This window comes from Phocoena phocoena, chromosome 10 (genome assembly GCF_963924675.1).
Source record: "Phocoena phocoena chromosome 10, mPhoPho1.1, whole genome shotgun sequence".
Taxonomy (NCBI): Eukaryota; Metazoa; Chordata; class Mammalia; order Artiodactyla; family Phocoenidae; genus Phocoena; species Phocoena phocoena.
Genome location: NC_089228.1, coordinates 55,229,404 through 55,250,851, shown reverse-complemented (window position 1 = coordinate 55,250,851; position 21,448 = coordinate 55,229,404). Strand labels below are relative to the sequence as shown.

The window sequence follows — 21,448 nt, the reverse complement described above, 5'->3', positions numbered from 1 at the left end:
AGGAAGGGTAATTCTAGGCTGCTTTCCTGTCCATGTCTTATAAACTTGAACAAGTTGATTACCCATTATCTGCCATAGTGTTGGGTTCTGTATGATGTTGGTTATAAGCAGAAGGGGTGCTGTGATACATATGTGTTTTATGTTACATACGTAACTTAATATGTAAAGCTGGCTTATTAAAATGTTTAACTCTACACACTGTTCATTAGACCCATTTACTGAATTACAGAATCCTTATAAAATTACAGATATTATGATTTCAAGGAGGCAGCTTTTATCACTACTGCAATAGTTAGTACTATAGTTAGTACTATACTTTTTGCTTTGGCAATAGATGTTGTCATAGTTTAGCTTCTTACATTTGGTTGTCTCTGTTTTGATTCTGCTCAAGATGTGATCAGATTCATGGAGTTAATGGTCTGCCCTTAAAGAGTTTAAGTGGGTCTCGAGTGTTTGTACATCAAGGGGTGATGACATAAAAATATTTTCTTTTCAAGGAGTTCTCTGTTGGCTAATGAGAGGCAGGTTTTCTTTGAGTCCATCATTCTTCAAGGGATTCTTATGTTTCCTGTACTGTTACATCATTAGATCATGGAGATTCACTAAATCTGTCTGCACATTCTGCCCTCGCACCCTCTCAGGGTGCCCTCTAGTCCTAGAAGCTGAGACAAAACCACCAAGAAATTGTTATTCTGTCTTCCCAGGATATTCTAGCTCCTTCTTTGTATGCATATAAACCCTTTCCTTTGTTTATGTCTTCTAGGATGTTGGGCATTTCATCTGTGGTCACATCTGTTTGTGATGCAGTGGGGCCCTGGCACTGGCTGGTACCATTTATGAAAGCTGATGGCTAAGTTTTCAGAAATTTTGTCAGCCAACTGTTGAACTGTTAGTAGGTTAAAATCAGCCAAATAAAATTGCGTATATGACAAAAATCAGCAAACCTATATATACATCAGGGCTTTTTCGGTTTTGTTTTTGTTTTTTCCTTAGAGACCTGGAATACCAGCATAGTACTAATTCTGAGTTAGTTTTCTGTTTTGATCCTCACTCTGACCAATTTGCCTTCTACGGAATAGAGCAAGAACTGTGGCTTCTTTTGGAGAAGCAAAAGCAATGGTCACTCTTCAAAATGTCTTTTAGTGATTATCCTTTAAAAATGGCTCGTATCTCTGTTTGCCAAGTAACACATAGGATTCTCCAAACCAAAGAAAACAAAACAAAATAAAATCATTCTCTGGAATATTGGAGATGTGTAGTAAGTACTTCGGAACGTAAATATGTATGACTATCCCATTTGTGTACAATCCTAGGGCACATAGCATACTTGTTAGAAATGAAGGAGATAATTAAACAGAAATAAGCAGTTTAAGCAATTGTTTACCCACAAAGTCTTCTTGTAGGGCAACAATTTTAAAAAACCTAATTATATTTAGAGTTGGAAGCTATGAAATTGGTACAGTTTATTTTGTGTATATAAAATTCCTTGTAAGAGGGTAGACATTTAGTAGTTAGTGTGTTATTTAACCCATATGCGTTTTTCCACAGGAGATAAGATAGATCTTATTTTAATGAGCACTTTCACAATTTGTAGATATTTTCTCAAAATTTGTATATTCTGAAAATGACTTTCCCTTGTGAAAGTTTATGTTTATCTTAAAAATTCTTTTGAGGGTCTTGTCATCAGTTTATCTGAAGGCAATTAGTATCAGTAGCTGAAATAGTACTAACTGAACCTAATTTCTCATTGAAGAATGACATTTCTTAGTTTCTAATGGAGAGAATTTCAGTTTGGCAAGCATCAGTGGATTGTTTACTTTGCATTGGAAGATTTTAAACCAGGCAAACCCAAGTTCACTAGACCATTCAAGAGACCAACCAGTACACGTCTTACTCAACAGATCATGATTGTTTATAATAACAATGAATATTGTAAAAATGCTTTAAGGTTGATGTAATAATGGTAGCTATCCCCTATAGAAGGCTTACTGTGTTCCAGGTTTTATTCTCAGTACTTTCCACATAATTACTCATTTGAAATGTTTACAATCTTCTAAGGTAGTTATTATCCCATTTTCAGATGGGGAAGCTGAGGCAAAAGCAGTTAGGTAATTTGCCCAAGGTCATACAGACAATGAGTGGTACAGCAGGATTGAAACCTGGGTGGTGTGGCTTCAGGATCTAGGGTCTTAGTGGCTGTACAGTGACAATAACACTTCCTTCTTCATCTTGAGTCTTTGGAGAGTCTCCCAATTAAGGGCAAATACCCTTTTGTTGCCAGTCTCTGAAGTCTTAATCACTTATTTTAAAAGGACAAGAGTAATTTGGAGAAGGAAAAGCAGGACTGTCTTATTATTGGGGGTAGTTCATTCTGTTGATTATGGAGGATATCCCTGTGCAAAATAAATCTCCAATAATCATACAAAAAAAGAGCATGCATCAAAAATTGGATTTGGTTTCGGAAACTCTCTAAAGCACAAGATGGATTGACTGAAAATATACTGGGAAAAGGAACGCTTATAGAGGTTTATGATCATGAGAAATAGAAGTTTGAATGTGTAAATATCTCATATGTTTCTTATTTTTAAATTATCATAAATTTGATAACAATATAAATGTGTAATATTCATTTTATTATCAGATCTTTTTTTTTTTCTTGAACTTGAGCATTAATCTATTCTTACAGTTACCATCTCGGCCCAAAATACCATAAATGTTGAAAATATATTCATAGAAAATTATCCACAAGTGTTCCTTCCAGTTTTTATAATGAAGCAATTACTTTGTAGGTATTAATTCCTGTCACAATTAATTGATCTGTGCTCTTTGTCTTCTTGAGGAAATTATTGTGTTTTATAGTCTAAATTTCTTAGATTTAGGACTTTCAAAGTGTTGATTCTGTTCCCATTTAACTTTGCTGCAACAATAAAATATGAATGAACTGGCTAATAAAATAACACAATTATTTCATGTCATGGAATATGGGTTATTTTTTATGAATTTGCTGAATTGCCCCGGAAGTTCACTATATGAAAGCATTCTCGTTTTTCACCTTGGTCTAGTTTAAAGAGAAATAAGGTTGGTAGAATAACAGACAACATGGGGTCGGGGTGTTCTTTTGGGGGGATGTGCAGGTGAAGTAGATGATGTCGTATTGAAAATGCAAAGCTTCCTTCTCAGACATAAAGCTCATCTGCCAAAAACAGAGACATTTATTCTGTACCAGTATTTACCTCAGTTGCTTTCTTTTCTTGGTATTTAGCAATTTTTGCAATACAGATGAAACCTTGATTATTAGTTAAACACAGATAAAATACATCTTGTCCTTCCCACAGATTATATTTGACTTCCTGTAAATCTCTTTTAATGATGACTACTCTGGGTCAGGGGAAGTATCAGTTGAAAGAGAGATTTTAGACACCAAAATCTAGACCCACTCAGGAGGGAGAAAAAACTGAAATGTGGTCTCTACTGAAAGGAGATCAACTGCACTTAAAAATGTATGAGGAGCAGCAAAGACATTGCGACAATTATTCTGCTCAGTGTGTTGAGGTGCTATATATGCGTAGGGTATTGTGGGAGGCAGGGCCTTGGAATTGCCAGAATGATCTCCATCAGCACGTGCAGTAGAACTTCCTGCCAAGATCACCATGTTCTGTGCCCGCCTGTTCGACATAGCACTTAGTAGCCAGTGGTCTTGAACATTGGAAATGTGGCTAGTATGACTGAGGGATTGAATTCTTTCTTTCACTTTATTTGAATTAATTATCTTTACATTTAAATAGCTACATGTGACTAGTGGCTACTGTCTTGGACTGCACATATCTAAGGTTAAATCTGGGATTAACTGGAATGAAGACCGCCCAGCTTCAGGTCCTGGACGTGCTGCAGGGTAGCTAAACAGCCTTGGAAAACCCTGTAACCTGCCCAAGCCTCAGTATTCCCAGCTCCAAGATGGGCATAATAATAGGACCTACTTCTAAAAGTTCTGATATCATGAAATAAAGCAGTGAGTATAAAGCTCTTTGAACTGTGCCTGGCCTAAAATATATGCTCAACAAACATTAGCCTGTGCTATTCTTTTTCATTATTTTGTGACCTTCTATAGATTTTAAGAATGTAGAAACTGAAAAAGAGATAGAAGTGAAATAGATCTAAAGTAATAAACAAAAAAGTCCATGACATGGGATAGAATTTTAGGTTTACTGGAGGAATATGTGAGATGGACATATAGAGAAAGTAATTATAGGGTGGCTATATATTCCAATTTGCTTTGGACGGTTTCAATTTATACCTTGTGTCCTGGTTTAATTATTAATATCTACTCTTTTGTTCTCAAAAGTATCCCAATGGTGTTGTAAGGTACATTTTTAGAGTCACCCTGGAGGAAGACATAGGCATGCAGCCCACTTATTCCAAGTGGAGGGAAAAAGATGCATGCACATGTGACTATAAAGGTGTGGGCTGGAGGGACATTATAAAGGTGGGATGGGAGCTTGGACAAGGAAAGTAGATGTTATTTTATGTGGTATTTATGCTGTTATTACATTGCTCCAAAGTCATCATAGATCTACTTTCAGAAAAACTAAATTCTGATTTAATTGGACACAATGATTTGGTGTGTCAAAAAAGCCTTACATTATTTGATGTTCTGATTGGCCTTCTGTTATCGATAGCAATTTTTGTTACACAAAATCAAAGTTTGAAACAAACTGCTTTCTTTTTATCACTGATTAGCTGCCTCATTCTATCTGTTTCCATGACTGAAAACTTTGAAAGTGTTTACTGAGTTGCAATGAAGTACCAGGTTGACATAACTTACGGTGGGTGTTCTTTAAGCTACGTCTATTGGTCTCTATTCTATTTAGGCATATATTAGAAAGCTAGAGAGTTAATTGTTGGCAATATTGCTAATTGTGATTTTAGGGAAACAGTGTATTAAACTGTGAAACATAGAATATTGTAAAAAAATGAGGAAAACCTTCAAAATTAGAGATTACGGGGGGAGAACTAAACTAAAAATTTAAGTAAACATATAAGGTACAAGAATGTGACTCAACTGTAATTGTTTGACTCTCCCCAAGTCCCTCCCTTACTCTGATGGCATTGTGAATCAAGGTGCTGACCACTGGCTCTCCTGGAGGTCTCCATCAATAGCTGATGGGGACCTGTTTTGGATTTTCACTCTTCTCCCAGTGATCCTAGCCCATCATGAAAGCAGACATTTGAGTTTATCTCTGAAGTATTCCCTAGACAGAACAGAGGTACCATACAGGGATTAGTTGCTCTCAGGATTTCTGGGGAATTCTAATAATTATCGTTATACTGTAGTGGACTTTGTAATCTCCACCTGGGGAACCAGTCATGGCTCAATTTTTGCAGGAGGAACCAATCATTATCAATCTAGGAATCGTGAGCTGTTTAGGTTATTTGCAAAGTGTAGACTTGACTTTTTAAACTAAGTAAGCACCTCAAATTTCAAAGTCTGTCTGAATTTTGTTTATTTTTCCTTAAAAAGATCAAGAGTTGGCCACATTAAAAGAAGGGTTGGGGCAGAGACCAGATGTCATTGACATTTGGAGAATTGAGCAATCTTTATAAAAATTCATTCCATCATTTATAGTAGTCACTCCTCTCAAGCTTGTAAATTTATTAATGAAACTGGGTTATAGCTGCTTGAAATGAACAATAACTATTTTACTTGTGTTTCCAAGTACCATGAATTTTAAAATGTCATTTAATATTGAAACCTCTGAATGGAGTTCAGTGACTTCAGATTAAGCCTATTTGTAAATAGCACAGAGCAATGTGTGATGATGCAACTGCTGGGGTTTTCAAATACTAATATTTAGTGCAAAAGTGAATCTCATCCTAACAGAATTTTAATCAAACCTCAGTAGTAGTAGTGATGTGTAAATACCTTGAAATTCATCATCTAGTCCATCCACAGTGATTGTTTCATCAGTGCTTAGTGCTTTTCGGTTCTTGATAAAAACGGCAAACCCCAGTTCTAATGACATAGTTTCATCTCAAGAATAGTGGCTGCCATACCTAAAAAAAAGATTGACTCTTGTAGCTCCCGCTTAAAGGTAAATTTCTCCAACTGGGACTGAGAAATCCGTGTTCATTTTAAGGATCTGCCTCGTGATGATGATGCAAATGTTAAGAACAAAAAATAATTTGTTTAGTGTTGACTCTGTGCCAGGGACTGTGTTAAATCTTTTACATGCAATTTATAAAGTAAGGCCTCACAACTGACCTCTGAGGTAAGATCATCATAATCCGTCCTTTACTCATGACTAGTTAGTGGTGGTGTGGATTCTGAGCGGGCAATCTGGAGCTCTTACGCATCCTGTTACCATTGTTGACAGCAGCTATTACGTAGGCCCGTGGCCAGAATGTGCAAATGAATGCCTTTTGTGGGGAATTTTGTCCTTTAGTACTCATTTCCATATCTGAGCTCCAGATAGGCAAAGTGAAGTGGGGCAGGTTTTTGCCAAACTCTGTTATAAAAGGTATAACTGAAACGATTGTTTTCTACAGTCATAGTCTCCAGAATGGAGAGGCAATTGCCTAGCATAAAATTGCAAAGCCATCCCGTATGTGGTTCATGAAACTCTGGCTACAGTCACGTGGCTTGCCTTAGATATTAATTTAGCCGCATTTCTTATTGCTTGCATGGACAATATTCTTCTTCACCCTCATTTGAGGCTGTTACAGACACTACAGTGATTGCCATGATTCCTGTCACATCCACAGCAGCATCCACCGAGCAAAGGATTGCATGCGTACGTGCAGGCTAAATAATGTATGATGCAAGACAGGAATGTGGTCTGTATTCATTTCTGGAGAGTGAAAGAGTTGCCATGTCAGTCTCACGGGAGACTTTATCCAGGGCTTTACCCTTGAGTGGATAAAAGAGTACAAATTCTCTTGCACTGGAGATGAATAAAAACAAATTGGGGAGACCATCAGCAGAGCAGACTGCTGCATGATGGAGTCCAAGGCTACCCAAAACCACCAGACCAACTGCTTCAGGATCCTGCCAGCAACCAGACGCTGGGAAGAGAATTGACTGCAGTTTGGCATCAAGGCCTTGTGATTCCTAGACAAGAGGAATCGCATGCAGAAAATATTTAAAATTCTCTTTGTAAAAGAGTTATGTTTTCAATCACAGGGAGAAGTATGTTTCAGACCTAGTCTGCTGCAAAGGAAATGTGGCAGAGGGTTATTTACAAAGGGTGAAGGTACTGGCGTAAGAAGTTGAACTTTGGTTAGGTGAGGGGTGTTTCAATGAATAGTTTTAGGCCGTTGAGTCATTGTCATTATTCCACAATGGGGACTGTATTGGCCATTCAAGGAGAGGGGATGGATCTCTATAAAGCAGTGGCTCCCAACCAGGGACGATGTCATAACCCCAGGGCCCATTTGACAATATCTGGGACATTTTGGGTTGTCACAGCTTGAGGGGAGCGTAGCACAACTGGCATCTAGTGGTAGAAGACAGGGGTACTGTTAAATATCCTACACAAGACAGCCCTCCACAACAAAGAACTATCCTGTCCAAAATGTCAGCAGGGCCAAGGAGGGGGTCCCTGGTTTAAAAGGACCTGGTTAATGTCTGTGCATAACAACACGTCCTTCAGACAGGTGTTCATCCAAGGTAACCTGACATTGTATAAAAGATGATTTTTAATGTTTTATTTTATTGATGTGTGAACATGTATTTGATGTACCAAATGCTTTCTGTTTAAAAAATAAACAGGAAAACAAACAAACAAAAACACAACTCACATCCCTCTCCAGTTTATCTCCAAAGTACCTAAGGATTAAAAACACAAATGGGCCGCCCTCCAAACCACACATTTTCCAAGAATGTAGGAGGACCTGGTTGATTCACTTTTCAAACTTGAAAAATGAGGCATATTAACAAAGCACACTAAATGAATCAGCTGCTTAGGATGATCTACAAGCCACTTCATTTTTCTGTTATTAAATAACAAACCATGAATCTTGACAAATGAACCCCCTTGTTTGACATTATTTGAAAAACTCATAACACACTTGCTTCTGATGGTGACTTCCCCTTTGAAATTAAATTTAAGATGGACTTCATTTAAATTCTGATAGAGGGAAAGGTCTTGTTAACCTTCCTTGTGACTGTATGCTGTTTATCATCTTCATTCTTTTCCTCCCCCTTTACACTTGGATGGGCCAGAGCTCCCGGAAGGGTGTCATCCTGCAGAGTTCATTGCAAGGAAGCCTTTTGTGTTTATTGGTGCCCATATCATGAAGAGGAGAGGTTATGTATTAAGTGTTGTGTGGGGCTGTGTGGCTTCTGGGGTCAGATTCCCTAGGTTCAGACTGGAGCTCCAGCTGCACGACCTTGAGAAAGTCATTTGCCCTTTCTGTGCCTCAGTTTTCTCATTTGTAAACCCAGAAGAAAATGATTTGCCTCATCGGGCTGTTGTGAAGATAACATATAACATGCTTAGCAAGCAGATGGCAAATGTTACCTCTAATTATTTGAATAGTTATTTTAAATATAGCATCTTCCAAAATGGATGCTAAGTCATTTTATTTAATTTCCTAAAGAGGACGCTGGTACGGATTGGCTGATTTTAGCAGCCCCGACATGTGGCTAAGAGGGCTTTAGCCCCCATGTAAGAATCCCTAACAGACCCTCCCAGCATTGCCACCATGAATAAACACCTAAGAAAAATCTGCATACTTGCCAAGCATATGCAGCTTCAAGACAAGCCCTCTATCCCCCTCCTCAATCCAGTACCATCTGAAGACCCTCTTCTGAAAGTCTGCTGTTCCTACTGGTTTTAACAAGCTGACACTGCAAATTCGTGGCAATGCCCTGCCCTGGTACAGTTCAGCATTACAATGTTCTGTATCCCCAGACTCTTAAGTCCTCACCTTTCCTAAATAGGATTTATAAAGTGTGACTTTGATCAATATAGCAAAGCCAATGTTATCTGAGGGAAATAATAGTTTTAAGTAACATTTTAAAATGTCTTTCTTAGTACCTCAAAATGATTTAAACGTTAATCAATGATAAAATCACAAATCCATCTAAAAACAAAGAATTGAGAAAGGAATCAGAGCCACTTTTAATCAGGAAAGTGGCTGCTGTGACCCACTGACCCCTAAAGGTTATCGTCGCTCCTTTTTTTTTTTTTTTTTTTTTTAGAGATGCCATAGTTTAGTCATTTGTCTTTGGCAGCCAGAGTATGCAAAACTGCTTTTGCTTTTCACGTATTAATTCAAGCCTATGCATTTGCCAGACATTCTAGGAACCTTCTGCCAGCGTTTTGTTGATTAAAGAATGTGTACTTTGAAAATGAGTAGAAAGGAAGGAATTTATAATTCTTAAAACAAAAGAATGACTTACAATGTAGAATGCTACCTGAATCGTTCAGTGTATCAACAGATAAACGAAAATATTAAGGACTAGCAAGAGTGTTGGCACTGACTCTTAAAACCTGTGAAGTGATTGGTTCAATAAGACTGAGAAAGTCTACATCTTTCAGTAGAATTTCTAGAACTCACAAACAAGAATAGGGCATAGAAAACCACTTTTCACTGTATGTATTTTTCAAAGGGCTTTTGAAATACATCCTTCTCTACAAGAATCTGGTGCTTCCACTACTATTTTTAAATTATATACCTTATTTCCATGCATACAAGTTCCCCATACTCATCCTAGCTTCGATTTGCTTTGACCGTTTTGTTTTAATTTTTCCCACTGGGCCCTTTGGAGGGCACATTTATTGTTTTAGGCACCATGCAATTTACTAAATGGTGTCCGGTTATGGAAATGCTTGCAAAGACCCCTGGGGCAAGAAAAGAATTAAGTCAACACAGATTGATCATCCTGTAGTTGGTGTTTTCTTATTTGATCAGTCAAGGGCTCATTGGGTCTGAACTGGTCCATCTGATCTGTGACACATAAAGCTAGACGCATTTTTCAGGCTCCCTGGTGGTTTTAAAGGCTATGCAGTGGGAAAAACTGCTTTAAACAAAGCCTCATTTTAAAAGAAGCCTGAGTACAGAATGGAATTCAAAGAATTTGGAGAGAGGGGAGGTGAAAGTGGTAAGAAACAGCTTGAAAAAAGCCCTGGGAAATTTAAAAGAATAACTGCACAGGAGGGAAGTCAAAGATAAATCCCATCTGTTCTGTTGTGAGATACACAGACCAGGACACCGCTTCGGCAAGGCCGTATTGAACACCTACTAAGTGCAGGACCTGTAAAGAGGTAGAGCTTAAGTGTTCTGGGGCATCGGAGGAGCGAAGTAGAATTCGTAGGTCAAGAGAGAATACTTTTTAAATCTCAGCCAAGAAACTTTATTCAGCTTTATGCAGATACGACATTCCAAAAGGCAATGAATACCCGTTATTTTATTCAAGTATTGAGAATGGAAGGTATTCTCCCGTGTAATTCATTTTCAAATTGTACGTTAAAAATGTTGGTCATAGATTAAGTAATACTGAATAAGTGGTTGAATGCAGCTAACACCAAGGTTTCTAGCATGGAGGCTGCAAGAATGACAGCAAGATGGAAAGCAATGGGTCTTTGTGATGGGTGGGTGGCTGTGTGGGGAGTGGGAGAGAAAAGACCAGAGGGAATGAGTTACATTTTCACATGTTGCATCCAAGAGGCCTTGTATTATAGCCAATTGGGAATATGGACTGGGGCAAATCTGAAATCCTGGATGGTATAAAATGAATTATTGTAGCAAGAAACAAAACCGGACACAGCCTCCTGTCTTTACGAGCTAACTGCTGTGATCACTCAGTTTTTATTGTGTGGGATGTAGCTTGAGTATTTACGAAGCATCCACTTGCTATTGGATAAGTACTCACCTCCTACCCCTGATAAAACAGCTAATGAATCTTCAGGTTAGAACTCAGCCAAAGTGTGCCCCCTGGAATCATGATTGATGCATTCACTGTGTATTTACGTAACATTCTAGATTATAGTTGAGAAAACCTGGGATAGATTTAAAGACTAATATCACTTGCCAGACAGATATGAATCACAAATATCATCATCATTATTATTATTTCTTGGCCGTGCCACATGGTATGCAGGATCCTAGTTCCCCAACCAGGGATTGAACCCACGCCCCCTGCAGGGGAAGTGTGGAGTCTTAACCACTGGACCACCAGGGAATTCCCATTATCATCATTATTTCTTGTGTTTTTGTTATTGCTAACTCTTATTGTGCACTTACTATGTCCAGGAACCATTTTGTTTGCGTTAACTCATTGAATTTTTGTAAAGACCCTATGATGTAGGGGAGTACTAATTTTATCCTACTCATATTAATGAGAATGCTGCATCTCAGAGAGGTTCAGGCACCCCAAAGATCACACAGCCAATAATAAACACATCATGGACTCAAACCCAGACAGTCAGTATAATTTTAGAACTTTTGAAGATATGCCTGTATGAAAAGGAAATAAAGGATAAAGTGTAATATACCTCCTAATTCTGGCATGTATAATTATAAAGATCCTCACATTGCATACTCCAAGTCACTGGGGGTCATCTTATCATTTACATTTTGTAATAACACAGTGTGACAGGTTAGACCAATGGTTCTTTACTGGGAGAGAGTTCCCCACCCTAGGGGACACTTGGCAGTGTGTGGACACATTTTTGGTCCCACAACTGGGGGATGGGTGCTACTAGAATCTGGTGGGTATAGGCCAAGGATGCTGCCACCAGCCTACAATGAACAGAACAGTCCCGGCGACAAAGAATTATCCTGCCCAGTATATCAGTAGTGCCTCAGCTGAGACTTTCAATCAGAGTGATTCAAAGAGGAGAGAATAGTAGCTCAGTTTGCAAATAAAGGGCATTCACCATAAAGGAGCAGATTTGGGAATGGGAGAACGAGATAAGATGGAGTCATTCACTCATTGGTTAATTCGTAGCATTGCTATTTATAGAGTGATCACACTGGAGAGTAATGGTGAGGAAAGCAATATGAGGAAGTTTCTTTGGAGAAAAGGAGGGAAGACGGAGTAGAGGCAAGGCAAAGATGCTTGTCTGTCACAGGTGAGCTGGGCCAGAGCTTCGGTGCACCCAGGAGAGAACTGTGCTAGGCTGATCCAAATGCAGGGCCAGATGGGGGGAGAGCAAGTGATGTTCTCAGAAGTACCCCAGAGTAGGGACATGAACACGAGTGTGCATGCATGGATTGGAGAGGCTGAGAAGCTTGCATTGCTTTCGAGTTGCTCTGCTGGCCTGGGAATAGGTTGCTGGCTTTGTTTTTCCAGTAACAGCCTTTTCTGTTTCCAGCAGTCCTATGCACCAGCTCCCCACCCCATGGCTCCTCCCAGCCCCAGCACAAACAGCAGCAGCAACCACAGCAGCAGCAACAGCAGCGGGGAACAGTTGAGTAAAACCAACCTGTACATTCGAGGCCTCCCGCCAGGCACCACTGACCAGGACCTAATCAAGCTGTGCCAACCGTAAGTGCCCCCCGCCCTCTGCGCCATTTCCAACCTCATCCTTGCCCACATGGGCTCGTCCATGTGGGGTTGGGTTTTGCACCCAATGTACCCAGTGAGGAAGACTCTTGCTGTAGAAACGGGGCTTAAATTTAAGATCTGAGTCCAGCTTATTTTGGGAATGGAGTTTGTTTGCCTTTTGCTTTGAAAGAGAAGGTTCTTGAATAGAGAGACATAGGGTTGCTGGCTGATGTGCATGTATTGACCAAGAAGATGAGGAGCAATCATGGAGTTGGGTCCTCACACCTTGTGGCTGGTGGGTTCTCATACCTTATGGTTGGTGGGTTCTCATACCTTGTGGCCAGTGGGTTCTCACACCTTGTGATTGGTGGGTTCTCACACCTTGTGGTTGGTGGGTTCTCACACCTTGTGGTTGGTGGGTTCTCACACCTTGTGGTTGGTGGGTACTCACACCTTGTGGTTGGTGGGTTCCCACACCTTGTGGCTGGTGGGTTCTCACACCTTGTGGTTGGTGGGTTCTCATACCTTGTGGCCAGTGGGTTCTCACACCTTGTGGCTGGTAGGTTCTCACACCTGTGGTTGGTGGAATCAATGATGAATCTCATGAAAGAAACTGTGCTCTTTTTTTGGAGAGGTATTAGTGATGGGGATCGCAAAAACTCAGAAGTGGTAGATTTCAGAATGGTCACCTGCTGTGTTGCAAAGCTCTTCTTGTCAGTTCTTGCTTAGTAAATGTAAGTTCAGCTGGGACCAGGTAACTGGAAAATTAGAAGGCTAATCCTTTTGTTTCCTTGAAAACATCTATTTCCAAGTCCAGTGAAGCTATTCCCACCAAAGCCAAGAACCGCACTCACCTAGTTTTATATTTCCCAGGAAATATGGTAGTGACTAAATGCCCTTCCAAAATGTTTTCTTTCATCTACTATCTACCAACACTTATGTTATTAACTCTCTTATTTCTGTGCAAATCAATTAAACATATTTAAGTTTACCCTCCAAATTAAATGAATAGTGGATAACAAATTAAGAAACATAGGCCTGGATTTTTAGATTGCTGTCTGATTATTTTCTTTTTTTTTGATACGCGGGCCTCTCACTGCTGCGGCCTCTCCCGTTGCGGAGCACAGGCTCCAGACGCGCAGGCTCAGCGGCCGTGGCTCACGGGCCTAGCCCCTCCACGGCATGTGGGATTTTCCCGGACTGGGGCACGAACCCGTGTCCCCTGCATTGGCAGGCGGACTCTCAACCACTGTGCCACCAGGGAAGCCCCTGTCTGATTATTTTCAAAGTAATATCAGTGCAGCTATTTGTCACTTGACTGTGCGTTAGCTGGGTATTTTTAAGTTGGGGGAAACTATTACTCAGTTTTTCTTTTGCTGTTTTGCAATGCTTTTATAAGAAGGTTGAGAGGATATTTATTTTGTAAATTTTCCAACCTCTAAAATTTTGGAAGAGGAAAACAAGGCAGATAGTATTTATTTGCCTTTGTTCTGGTTTTGAAGATTGGGAACAAATATCAAAACAACAGGAAGTGGCAGATTACACAAAACACAAATACATAAATATATAATCAGTTGACAAGGCAGTATGTAGACTAGGGTAGGGGCACCCTGCTCTATCAACTGCCTTGATTTGTGAAAGAGGTAAGACAGAACATTGAAAAAGAAATATTTATTTGAAAGCAGTTAAAGAAAAGAAAGAAAGGTGCTAGGGATAAGATATACAAATATGTTAGGTTTTGGTCTATAAAATGTTGAGGTTGAGAACTGGAAGGTAAATCACTCAACATTTTTTAATTTTTTTGCTAGTGTTAGAAAATTCTAAACTATTTTGATAAATAAGGGCTTTGAAAATGTGAAAGATGACGGACTTTATATTAGAAGCTTCAGATGAATAATCTCCTGTAATGGATACTGATGTGAAAAAGAAGGCCAGCCATTATCTTTGTGTGTGAATCTTATTCATAAAAAATATTGGTGGGTTTTAAGGGAAGATTCTTTCCCACTTGTTGAGCTTGTTGAAACACAGATTTCTGGGCCCCTGAGATTGTGATTTCACTAGGTCTGGGCTGGAGCCGGAGAGTGTAAATTTCAGCAGGTTCCCTGGTGTTGTCATGATGCTGCTGGTTTTTTGAGAAATACTTCTTTAAAAAAAAAAAAAGGCACAACTTAAAAGTGAGAATTATGTTTTATTGGGCAGACTTGCTGAGGGCTTAAGTCTGGGGGGCAGACTTGCTGAGGGCTTAAGTCTAGGAGGCAGCTTCTCAGCCAGCTCTGAGGGACAGATCTGAAGAGGTAAAGGAGGAACCAGGAGATACAGAAGTTTTTGCAACAAAGACCAGGTAGTCAGAACATCAAAAGATTACTGTTAATTAAGGAAAACCAGGCATCTCAAGTTAACGAATTTAGTGTTTTTCTGTATATGGGCAGATTCAAGAGTCTGGACTCATTGAAATCATCCCTTGGAGATGTACCTTAACTATCTAGGACCAGTATCCTGCTTTTCTTCATCCTGAATCTCCTCAGAATGCACAGGGTGGCTTCAGTGGCTGATGGCTTGGTGTCCGCAACCTCCTTTGTTTACTGATGTAGCAGTTGACCTTTTTCATCCACATATCTCTACATTAATACAAAGTCCACTGACTATTTCTAACGCAGAAAGTCTCACTAAATATGTGAAGGTATTTGAGGTGGTGTATTATAACCTGCTTGGCCACCGTGTGATCTTGTGGCAAATCATTTACTGTCTTTGAGCCTCCGTCTCCTCGTATAAAAGAGTGGGCTGGGTTTGATTATTTCTAGGTTTCCTGTAGTACCAGTGGTGTACTGCAGCTGCCTCTGACTGAGGCACCAGAGCCAATGGTTAAATATTCAGGAATTCTTGAGTGATTTGTTACATACTCAGTATCTTGAAATCGGCCATGGTGGGAGTATTTATATCACAGGAATCAGCAAGACCTATAAATGAGGGCTTTTAAAATTCTATGTAGTTTTGTTTTTTGAGAGCTGGTTTATGAACATACCACTGATGTAGCATTATACTATGAATTTCTGTATCAGTGTCCATTTCTGCAAAGATATTGCCAGAAATTTATAAATGGAAAGGGTTACCTAAAGTCTGCATTGGCATTTTTAACTCAGGAAAGAGATCTAGTGGCACAAGAACATTATGTTTGAGGGAAAAAAATGTTTTGTTTGTGTTTCTTCTGTTTATTTGAGAAATTTAAAGAATGCCAAGGGCACAGAGGGTAGTGGTTACTTGTTCATATTAATTTTTGCTGGCTAATAAGACCTGGCCCATGTTATTGTTATTGTAAAAATGTTTGTGGGTTCTTCAATTATTGAAGTGGTCTGGACCTGAGGTTTATTGCCGAGATTTGCTTTCCGGGAGACTGAAAGAACTAATGTGACCGGGCAGCATAATGTAGAGGAAATAGCCATGTGCTGAGAGTTTGGGGTTTCACTCCTGGCTGTGCCATCAACTGGGTATGTGACCCTAGACAAGTGACTTGTCCCCTCTTAATTTTGGTTTTCCCCATGTATAAAATAATTTGTTTATACATGATAATCTTTTAAATATTTTTTACTTTAAAAGCCTGATAGTTCATTGAGGCCCTCACTAGTTAGCAGAAAAACCTACTCTGGTCACCTTTCACCAATCCCCTTTTACAGTGTTGGCAGGGCCACTGCCTGAGCTGATTCCGCTGCATGAATATGACCTGAGAGCTGGGGACGCCTTTGTTAGGGACCATTGTAAGTCCTTTATAAAATCCTGGTTTCCTCTCTTGTAGTGGTGATGTCTTAGAGGGCTCCTTGCTCTTTTAAATTAGCATTCTTCTAAAGATTCAAATCATCTTGCATTCCTATGACTCATCCAACACTTTAAAATAATGTTACCTACAAAACAGATAATATTTGTAGGTTTCAATTATCTTGCCATCAGGATCAATTTTCCATGGTTATTTCTATGAAATTATAAGAACTTTCAGAGTTACTATTCCCTTATATTATAAGAAGTACAATATTTTCTAATATCCATAGTAATAAAATAATAGAAAACAGAGATATATTAAAAAGGGAGAGACATAGCAGATTATCTGGCATTAGAATACAATATCCATATGAATACTAATGAACAGTAAGAAAATGATATTAAAGGAAAGAAATTGCATTATTTCTCAATGTATTATCTGAAAGCAAATTCTGATTAAGAGATTCCATTCACATTTATCATCAAAGCTCCTATGGTTGGATCACAAGTAAAGTCAAGGAAAGAAGGCAAGACTAAAGAATAGACATGAAGAATCATTTTACTCTATGGAAAATCTCGCTAGTTATACCTATGTTTTGGATGAATACATGGCATTGTGTGTCTTGTAAGAAATACTAAAGACCTTGTAATGTCTTTTTTAAAAACATTTAATTTTACTTATTTTTTTATACAGCAGGTTCTTATTAGTTATCCATTTTATACACATTAGTGTATATATATCAATCCCAATCTCCCAATTCATCCCACTACCACCACCTCCCCCTGCCACTTTCCCCCCTTGGTGTCCTTACATTTGTTCCCTACATCTGTGTCTCTATTTCTGCCCTGCAAACAAGACCTTGCGACGTTTTTACCTTGAAAAGTTTCAAGGAATTTCATTGTGTTCTCAATCAAGAAATTTTCACAGAGCACCTATTGCATGCCAGATAGTGTGCTAAAGATTCAGTGGTGAGTACATTTAGATAAAGGTCTTGCTTTAGCAGAGATTATATTTTGATAGGGAAAATGGAAATCAATGAAATGATCGTGTGATTTGATATAAAATTGCAACTACAAATGCGACAAAAAGAGAGGAGCATGGAAATAAGAGGATTTGTAACGTGGGATGAGACCTTGTTAAGGCAATGGGCAAAGGAATCTCTGAGCTAAGATCAGAAAGAGTAGGAATAGGTTTAACTAAATGAGGAAGGAAGGGAAGAGCATTCTAGGCAGAAGGAACTCCATGTGTGCAGAACCAATGGCTGGAGGGAACATGGCAAAGACAAGAGGCTGAGCAAGGGGCAAGTTGTTATAGCAGAGAGAGGGGGTGGAGCCTGGGGCAACATGACCTGGAAACATGGAAGGGGTATGGTGATCCCTTTGTATGTCACTTAGGAGCTTTGTTTCAATGAAGGAAATCATTGAATTGTAACAAACGGGAAGGTGACAGAGTCAGATTTTTGTTTCAAAAAGATAATTCCGACTGCCAAGTAGAAAAGACCTTACGAGATTAAGGAAGAGAGCAGGACAGTTGAAGAGCGAGCTGGAGGCAGAATAACTAATGGTCAGAGAAGAGGGTGTGAGAATTAATATTTGTGGTGGAAGAACAATTATGTGTGGTGAAAGATGTCTTTTTTCATATGCATTTGTTTTTCTATTAAAAAAACAAGGACGTTAGAGACAACTAACCAAACAAACTCCGAAAGAAACAACAAAGTAGCCCAAAAGAGGACCCAAGTTAGTTGATTTTTAATTTCTTTTTCTTACCCTGTCATGAATGGGTCATCAATATACTATTAAATATTTAGTGGCTGCAGTATTTAAAACATGCAAGGCTAATATAGTGAAAACTGAAAATCCAATTGATTATACAATTATATTCGTTAAATGGGTTATCAGTTGGAGACTCTGGGTGGAATACTTGAGTTATGCACCATTTATGCATATCTCAAAAGGGGGAAAGGGAAGTGAGGGAAGATAAATTTGGCTTAATAAAGAGAGAGAGAGAGAGCATTGCAACTTCTTTGGACCAAATAAAATTTTGGTGGTATAATGATTTTTCACATATTAAGCTCTGTTTCCTACCTCAGAGAAATTGATAACCTCTATTATGTGATTCTAAACATCCCCTTGAAACACATTGAGATTAGTCTTGAAAAGTAAAGGCACGTATTTAACATAATGGACAGAATTTTTTTTTTTTTCTTTGCTGTACGCGGGCCTCTCACTGTCGTGGCCTCTCCCATTGCAGAGCACAGGCTCCGGACGCGCAGGCTCAGCGGCCATGGCCCACGGGCCCAGCCGCTCCACGGCACGTGGGATCTTCCCGGACCGGGGCACGAACCCGTGTCCCCTGCATTGGCAGGCGGACTCTCAACCACTGCGCCACCAGGGAAGCCCTGGACAGAATTTTTAATGGAAAGTAAAATCATTAATGTGTTTATGTTTTCTACAATCTACCTTTTATCTAACCATTCTCATAACTTATAAATTTTAATTAATATAATGCTTTCAGAAAGCCCCGGCCAGATTGCCCTCACTTCCAAGTGATTAATCTGGAATTAAGGCCAGCACCATGCAGGTACAGAATGAATTGTTCTGTTATAAAGTGAATGTGCTGCTGACAAGGCCACTTTAAGCAGAATAAAGGAAAAACAGGGGAACTCTAGGGTAGGTGCACACATACTTCCAATCATCACCTGAAGACCAGGAAGTCAGCTGCCCCAGCCTTCATTTTTCTGGGTAAATGTTTTCCTCGCTCAGGCTCTGACATCCTAGCATCGCTCCCTTTAAAAGGAAGCTGTAAATGTCACTTTAACATTTAACGAGAGAGGAGAAGCTCCCACAGTGAAAAGCCAGGGGAACAAAGTAGGAGTGTTTGTACCCACGCTCATCTCCCCGACTTTGACCCAACCCTGCTGGATGTCTGGTTAGGTGTTGGCTGAACGCAGAATAGTAAGAGGAGCCTCAAGTGCCATCCGGGCTCTGAGTGCAGAGTCCATTATACATGGTGTCAGACAGTTTTGACAAATGCACTGACACAATCAAACCTTTTATCAATTTAAAAAGTAACCTTGTCACAGTAATATGTCAAACTGTTCAGATACAACTAAAGGAAAACAAGTCGTCACACACTCCAGAGGAACTGAGTAAATAAGAAAAAAATGTGACTGGAATTTTTTTTTGAGTTCTTTCTTCCCATGTCAATGAAGATTTAAAAATTCTCTCTAATAAAACCTGAGGAAATTTATGAGTAGCTTTCACCTGCAAGTCAGGCTCAAATGATGCAGCTGCTTTGGAGGTGTCCTGTATCCATGTGGTGGCAGGTATGAGGAGGAGGTGAAGTTGAGGCTCTTTGAACTCTGCCTTTGTGTCATTCAAATGAGAGAGTGCTTCTAAGGCCCAAATTGGTGGCCTGAATTCAGTGAGTCAGCATAGATGTGATACATTGTTACATATAATAATTCAGCTTTAAGTACAGTTATATTTGCGAAGTATGTATTAGAAACCACACAGAGTATCTGGTTTGTAATTCACAAATAATTATCCTTAATAACACAGTTATTTTATATAGATTATTAACATTTATTGTGCATTATATACCATGTGCTCTGCTGAGTTTTTATATTACCTTATTTAATGCTCAAAACAACCCTACAGAGTGGGAACAAAAATTACTGAGTTATAGTTGAGTAAACTGAGTCTCAAGCATATTAAGGGGTTTGTCCAAGTCTATACAGCCACCAGGATTCCAAATCCAGCTCTGACTTCAAAGCCCTTATTTATAACCACTAAAACATTCATTTAATGAGAAGGGTAACATAATTCCTCAGTTCTCAAATCCAGGAGAATCCTTGAAGAGGTTTAAAAAATACTGATGCTGGGTCTCACCCCCCAGGAATTCTGATTTATCTAGTATGGGGTCAGCTTAGACACTAAGATTTTTAAAAGCCTGCTTAGGAAATTCTATATGTAGCAAAGCTTGAGAATCATTGGAGTAAATAATGCCACACTAACCACAAAACATAAGTGAATCCTCTATTTTAACTTCCTTACTCTGACTTTTGGAGAATCTAGAAATTTCATAGGACCTACCAATTTACTTTCAGTTAACCAAGAGACTTAAAAATAAATTCTAGGGACTTTCCTCGTGGCGCAGTGATTAAGAATCCGCCTGCCAATGCAGGGGACACGGGTTTGATCCCTGGTTGAGGAAGATCCCACATGCCGCGGAGCAACTAAGGCTGTGCGCCACAACTATTGAGCCTGCAAGCCACAACTACTGAGCCCGTGTGCCACAACTACAGAAGCCCGCATGCCTAGAGCCTGTGCTCTGCAATGAGAGAAGTCACTGTGATGAGAAGCACATGTGCCGCAACAAAGAGTAGCCCCTGCTTGCAGCAACTAAAGAAAGCCCATGCATAGCAACGAAGACCCGATGCAGCCAAAAATAAATAAATAAAATATAAATAAACTTATATAAAAATTCTATTAAGGTAATTGGAGGATAAGTTGGATTTTGATGACAAAATGGGAATTTTAAATTAGGCACATGAAAAATCAAGGTCTGGAATAGGTACCTAAAAGTGCTTTAAAGAATATACTCTCCTTCACATAATTTTCATGTCAAGCATTTCTTCAACATTTCAGTTTTTAATAATGTTTGCACTTAATTGATAATTAAGCAATAAATTCTTCCTTTTTGACTCGTGTTATTAAACTTCTATATATATTTATTTTTTCTTGCTGCCCCATAGTCTGCTAAACGTAAGTCTACTGAATCTTAAAAAGAAATCAGCATTTTCCAGCATTTTGGGGGCATCCTCGAAATTATTGTCCCACTGATTCATTGACTATCCATTCATTATTGTTTTAATTACTTTGGATGAAGAAGATTCTGCTGAATTTTTGAGATTTATTTGAAAATATATTTATTTAAATTGCAGATAGCTGAAAATACTTTCTTCTTATTTATTCTGCAGATAGAGAAGAGAAAAAACAGTGATTAAACCATTGAAAGCACCAGTTAACTTAGGTTACTATGTTGGTGGCAGCACAAAAATGTTGGAGGTGCCAAATCAAGTCTTAGAGGTCTGGGAGAGGTGGAATTCCAGACAGATATTTTGATAGTGCTTGAAAATTTGAGGGACTTGGAATTCAAGGGCAGGAATCTGGCAAGTTCAGATGGCATCTTGGTTTTCAATTTGC

The 21,448-nt window shown here is 39.1% G+C and overlaps 1 protein-coding gene across 1 annotated transcript in view; it reads left to right on the top strand.

Moving 5' to 3' along the window:
• Positions 1-12,344: 12,344 nt before the first annotated feature.
• Positions 12,345-21,448, top strand: part of RBMS3 (RNA binding motif single stranded interacting protein 3) — a 531,745-nt gene continuing 522,641 nt past the window's right edge. Inside the window, exon 1 of the mRNA XM_065884879.1 lies at positions 12,345-12,490. Coding sequence (XP_065740951.1) covers positions 12,345-12,490 — 146 coding nt within the window. The remainder of the gene's footprint in view (positions 12,491-21,448) is intronic.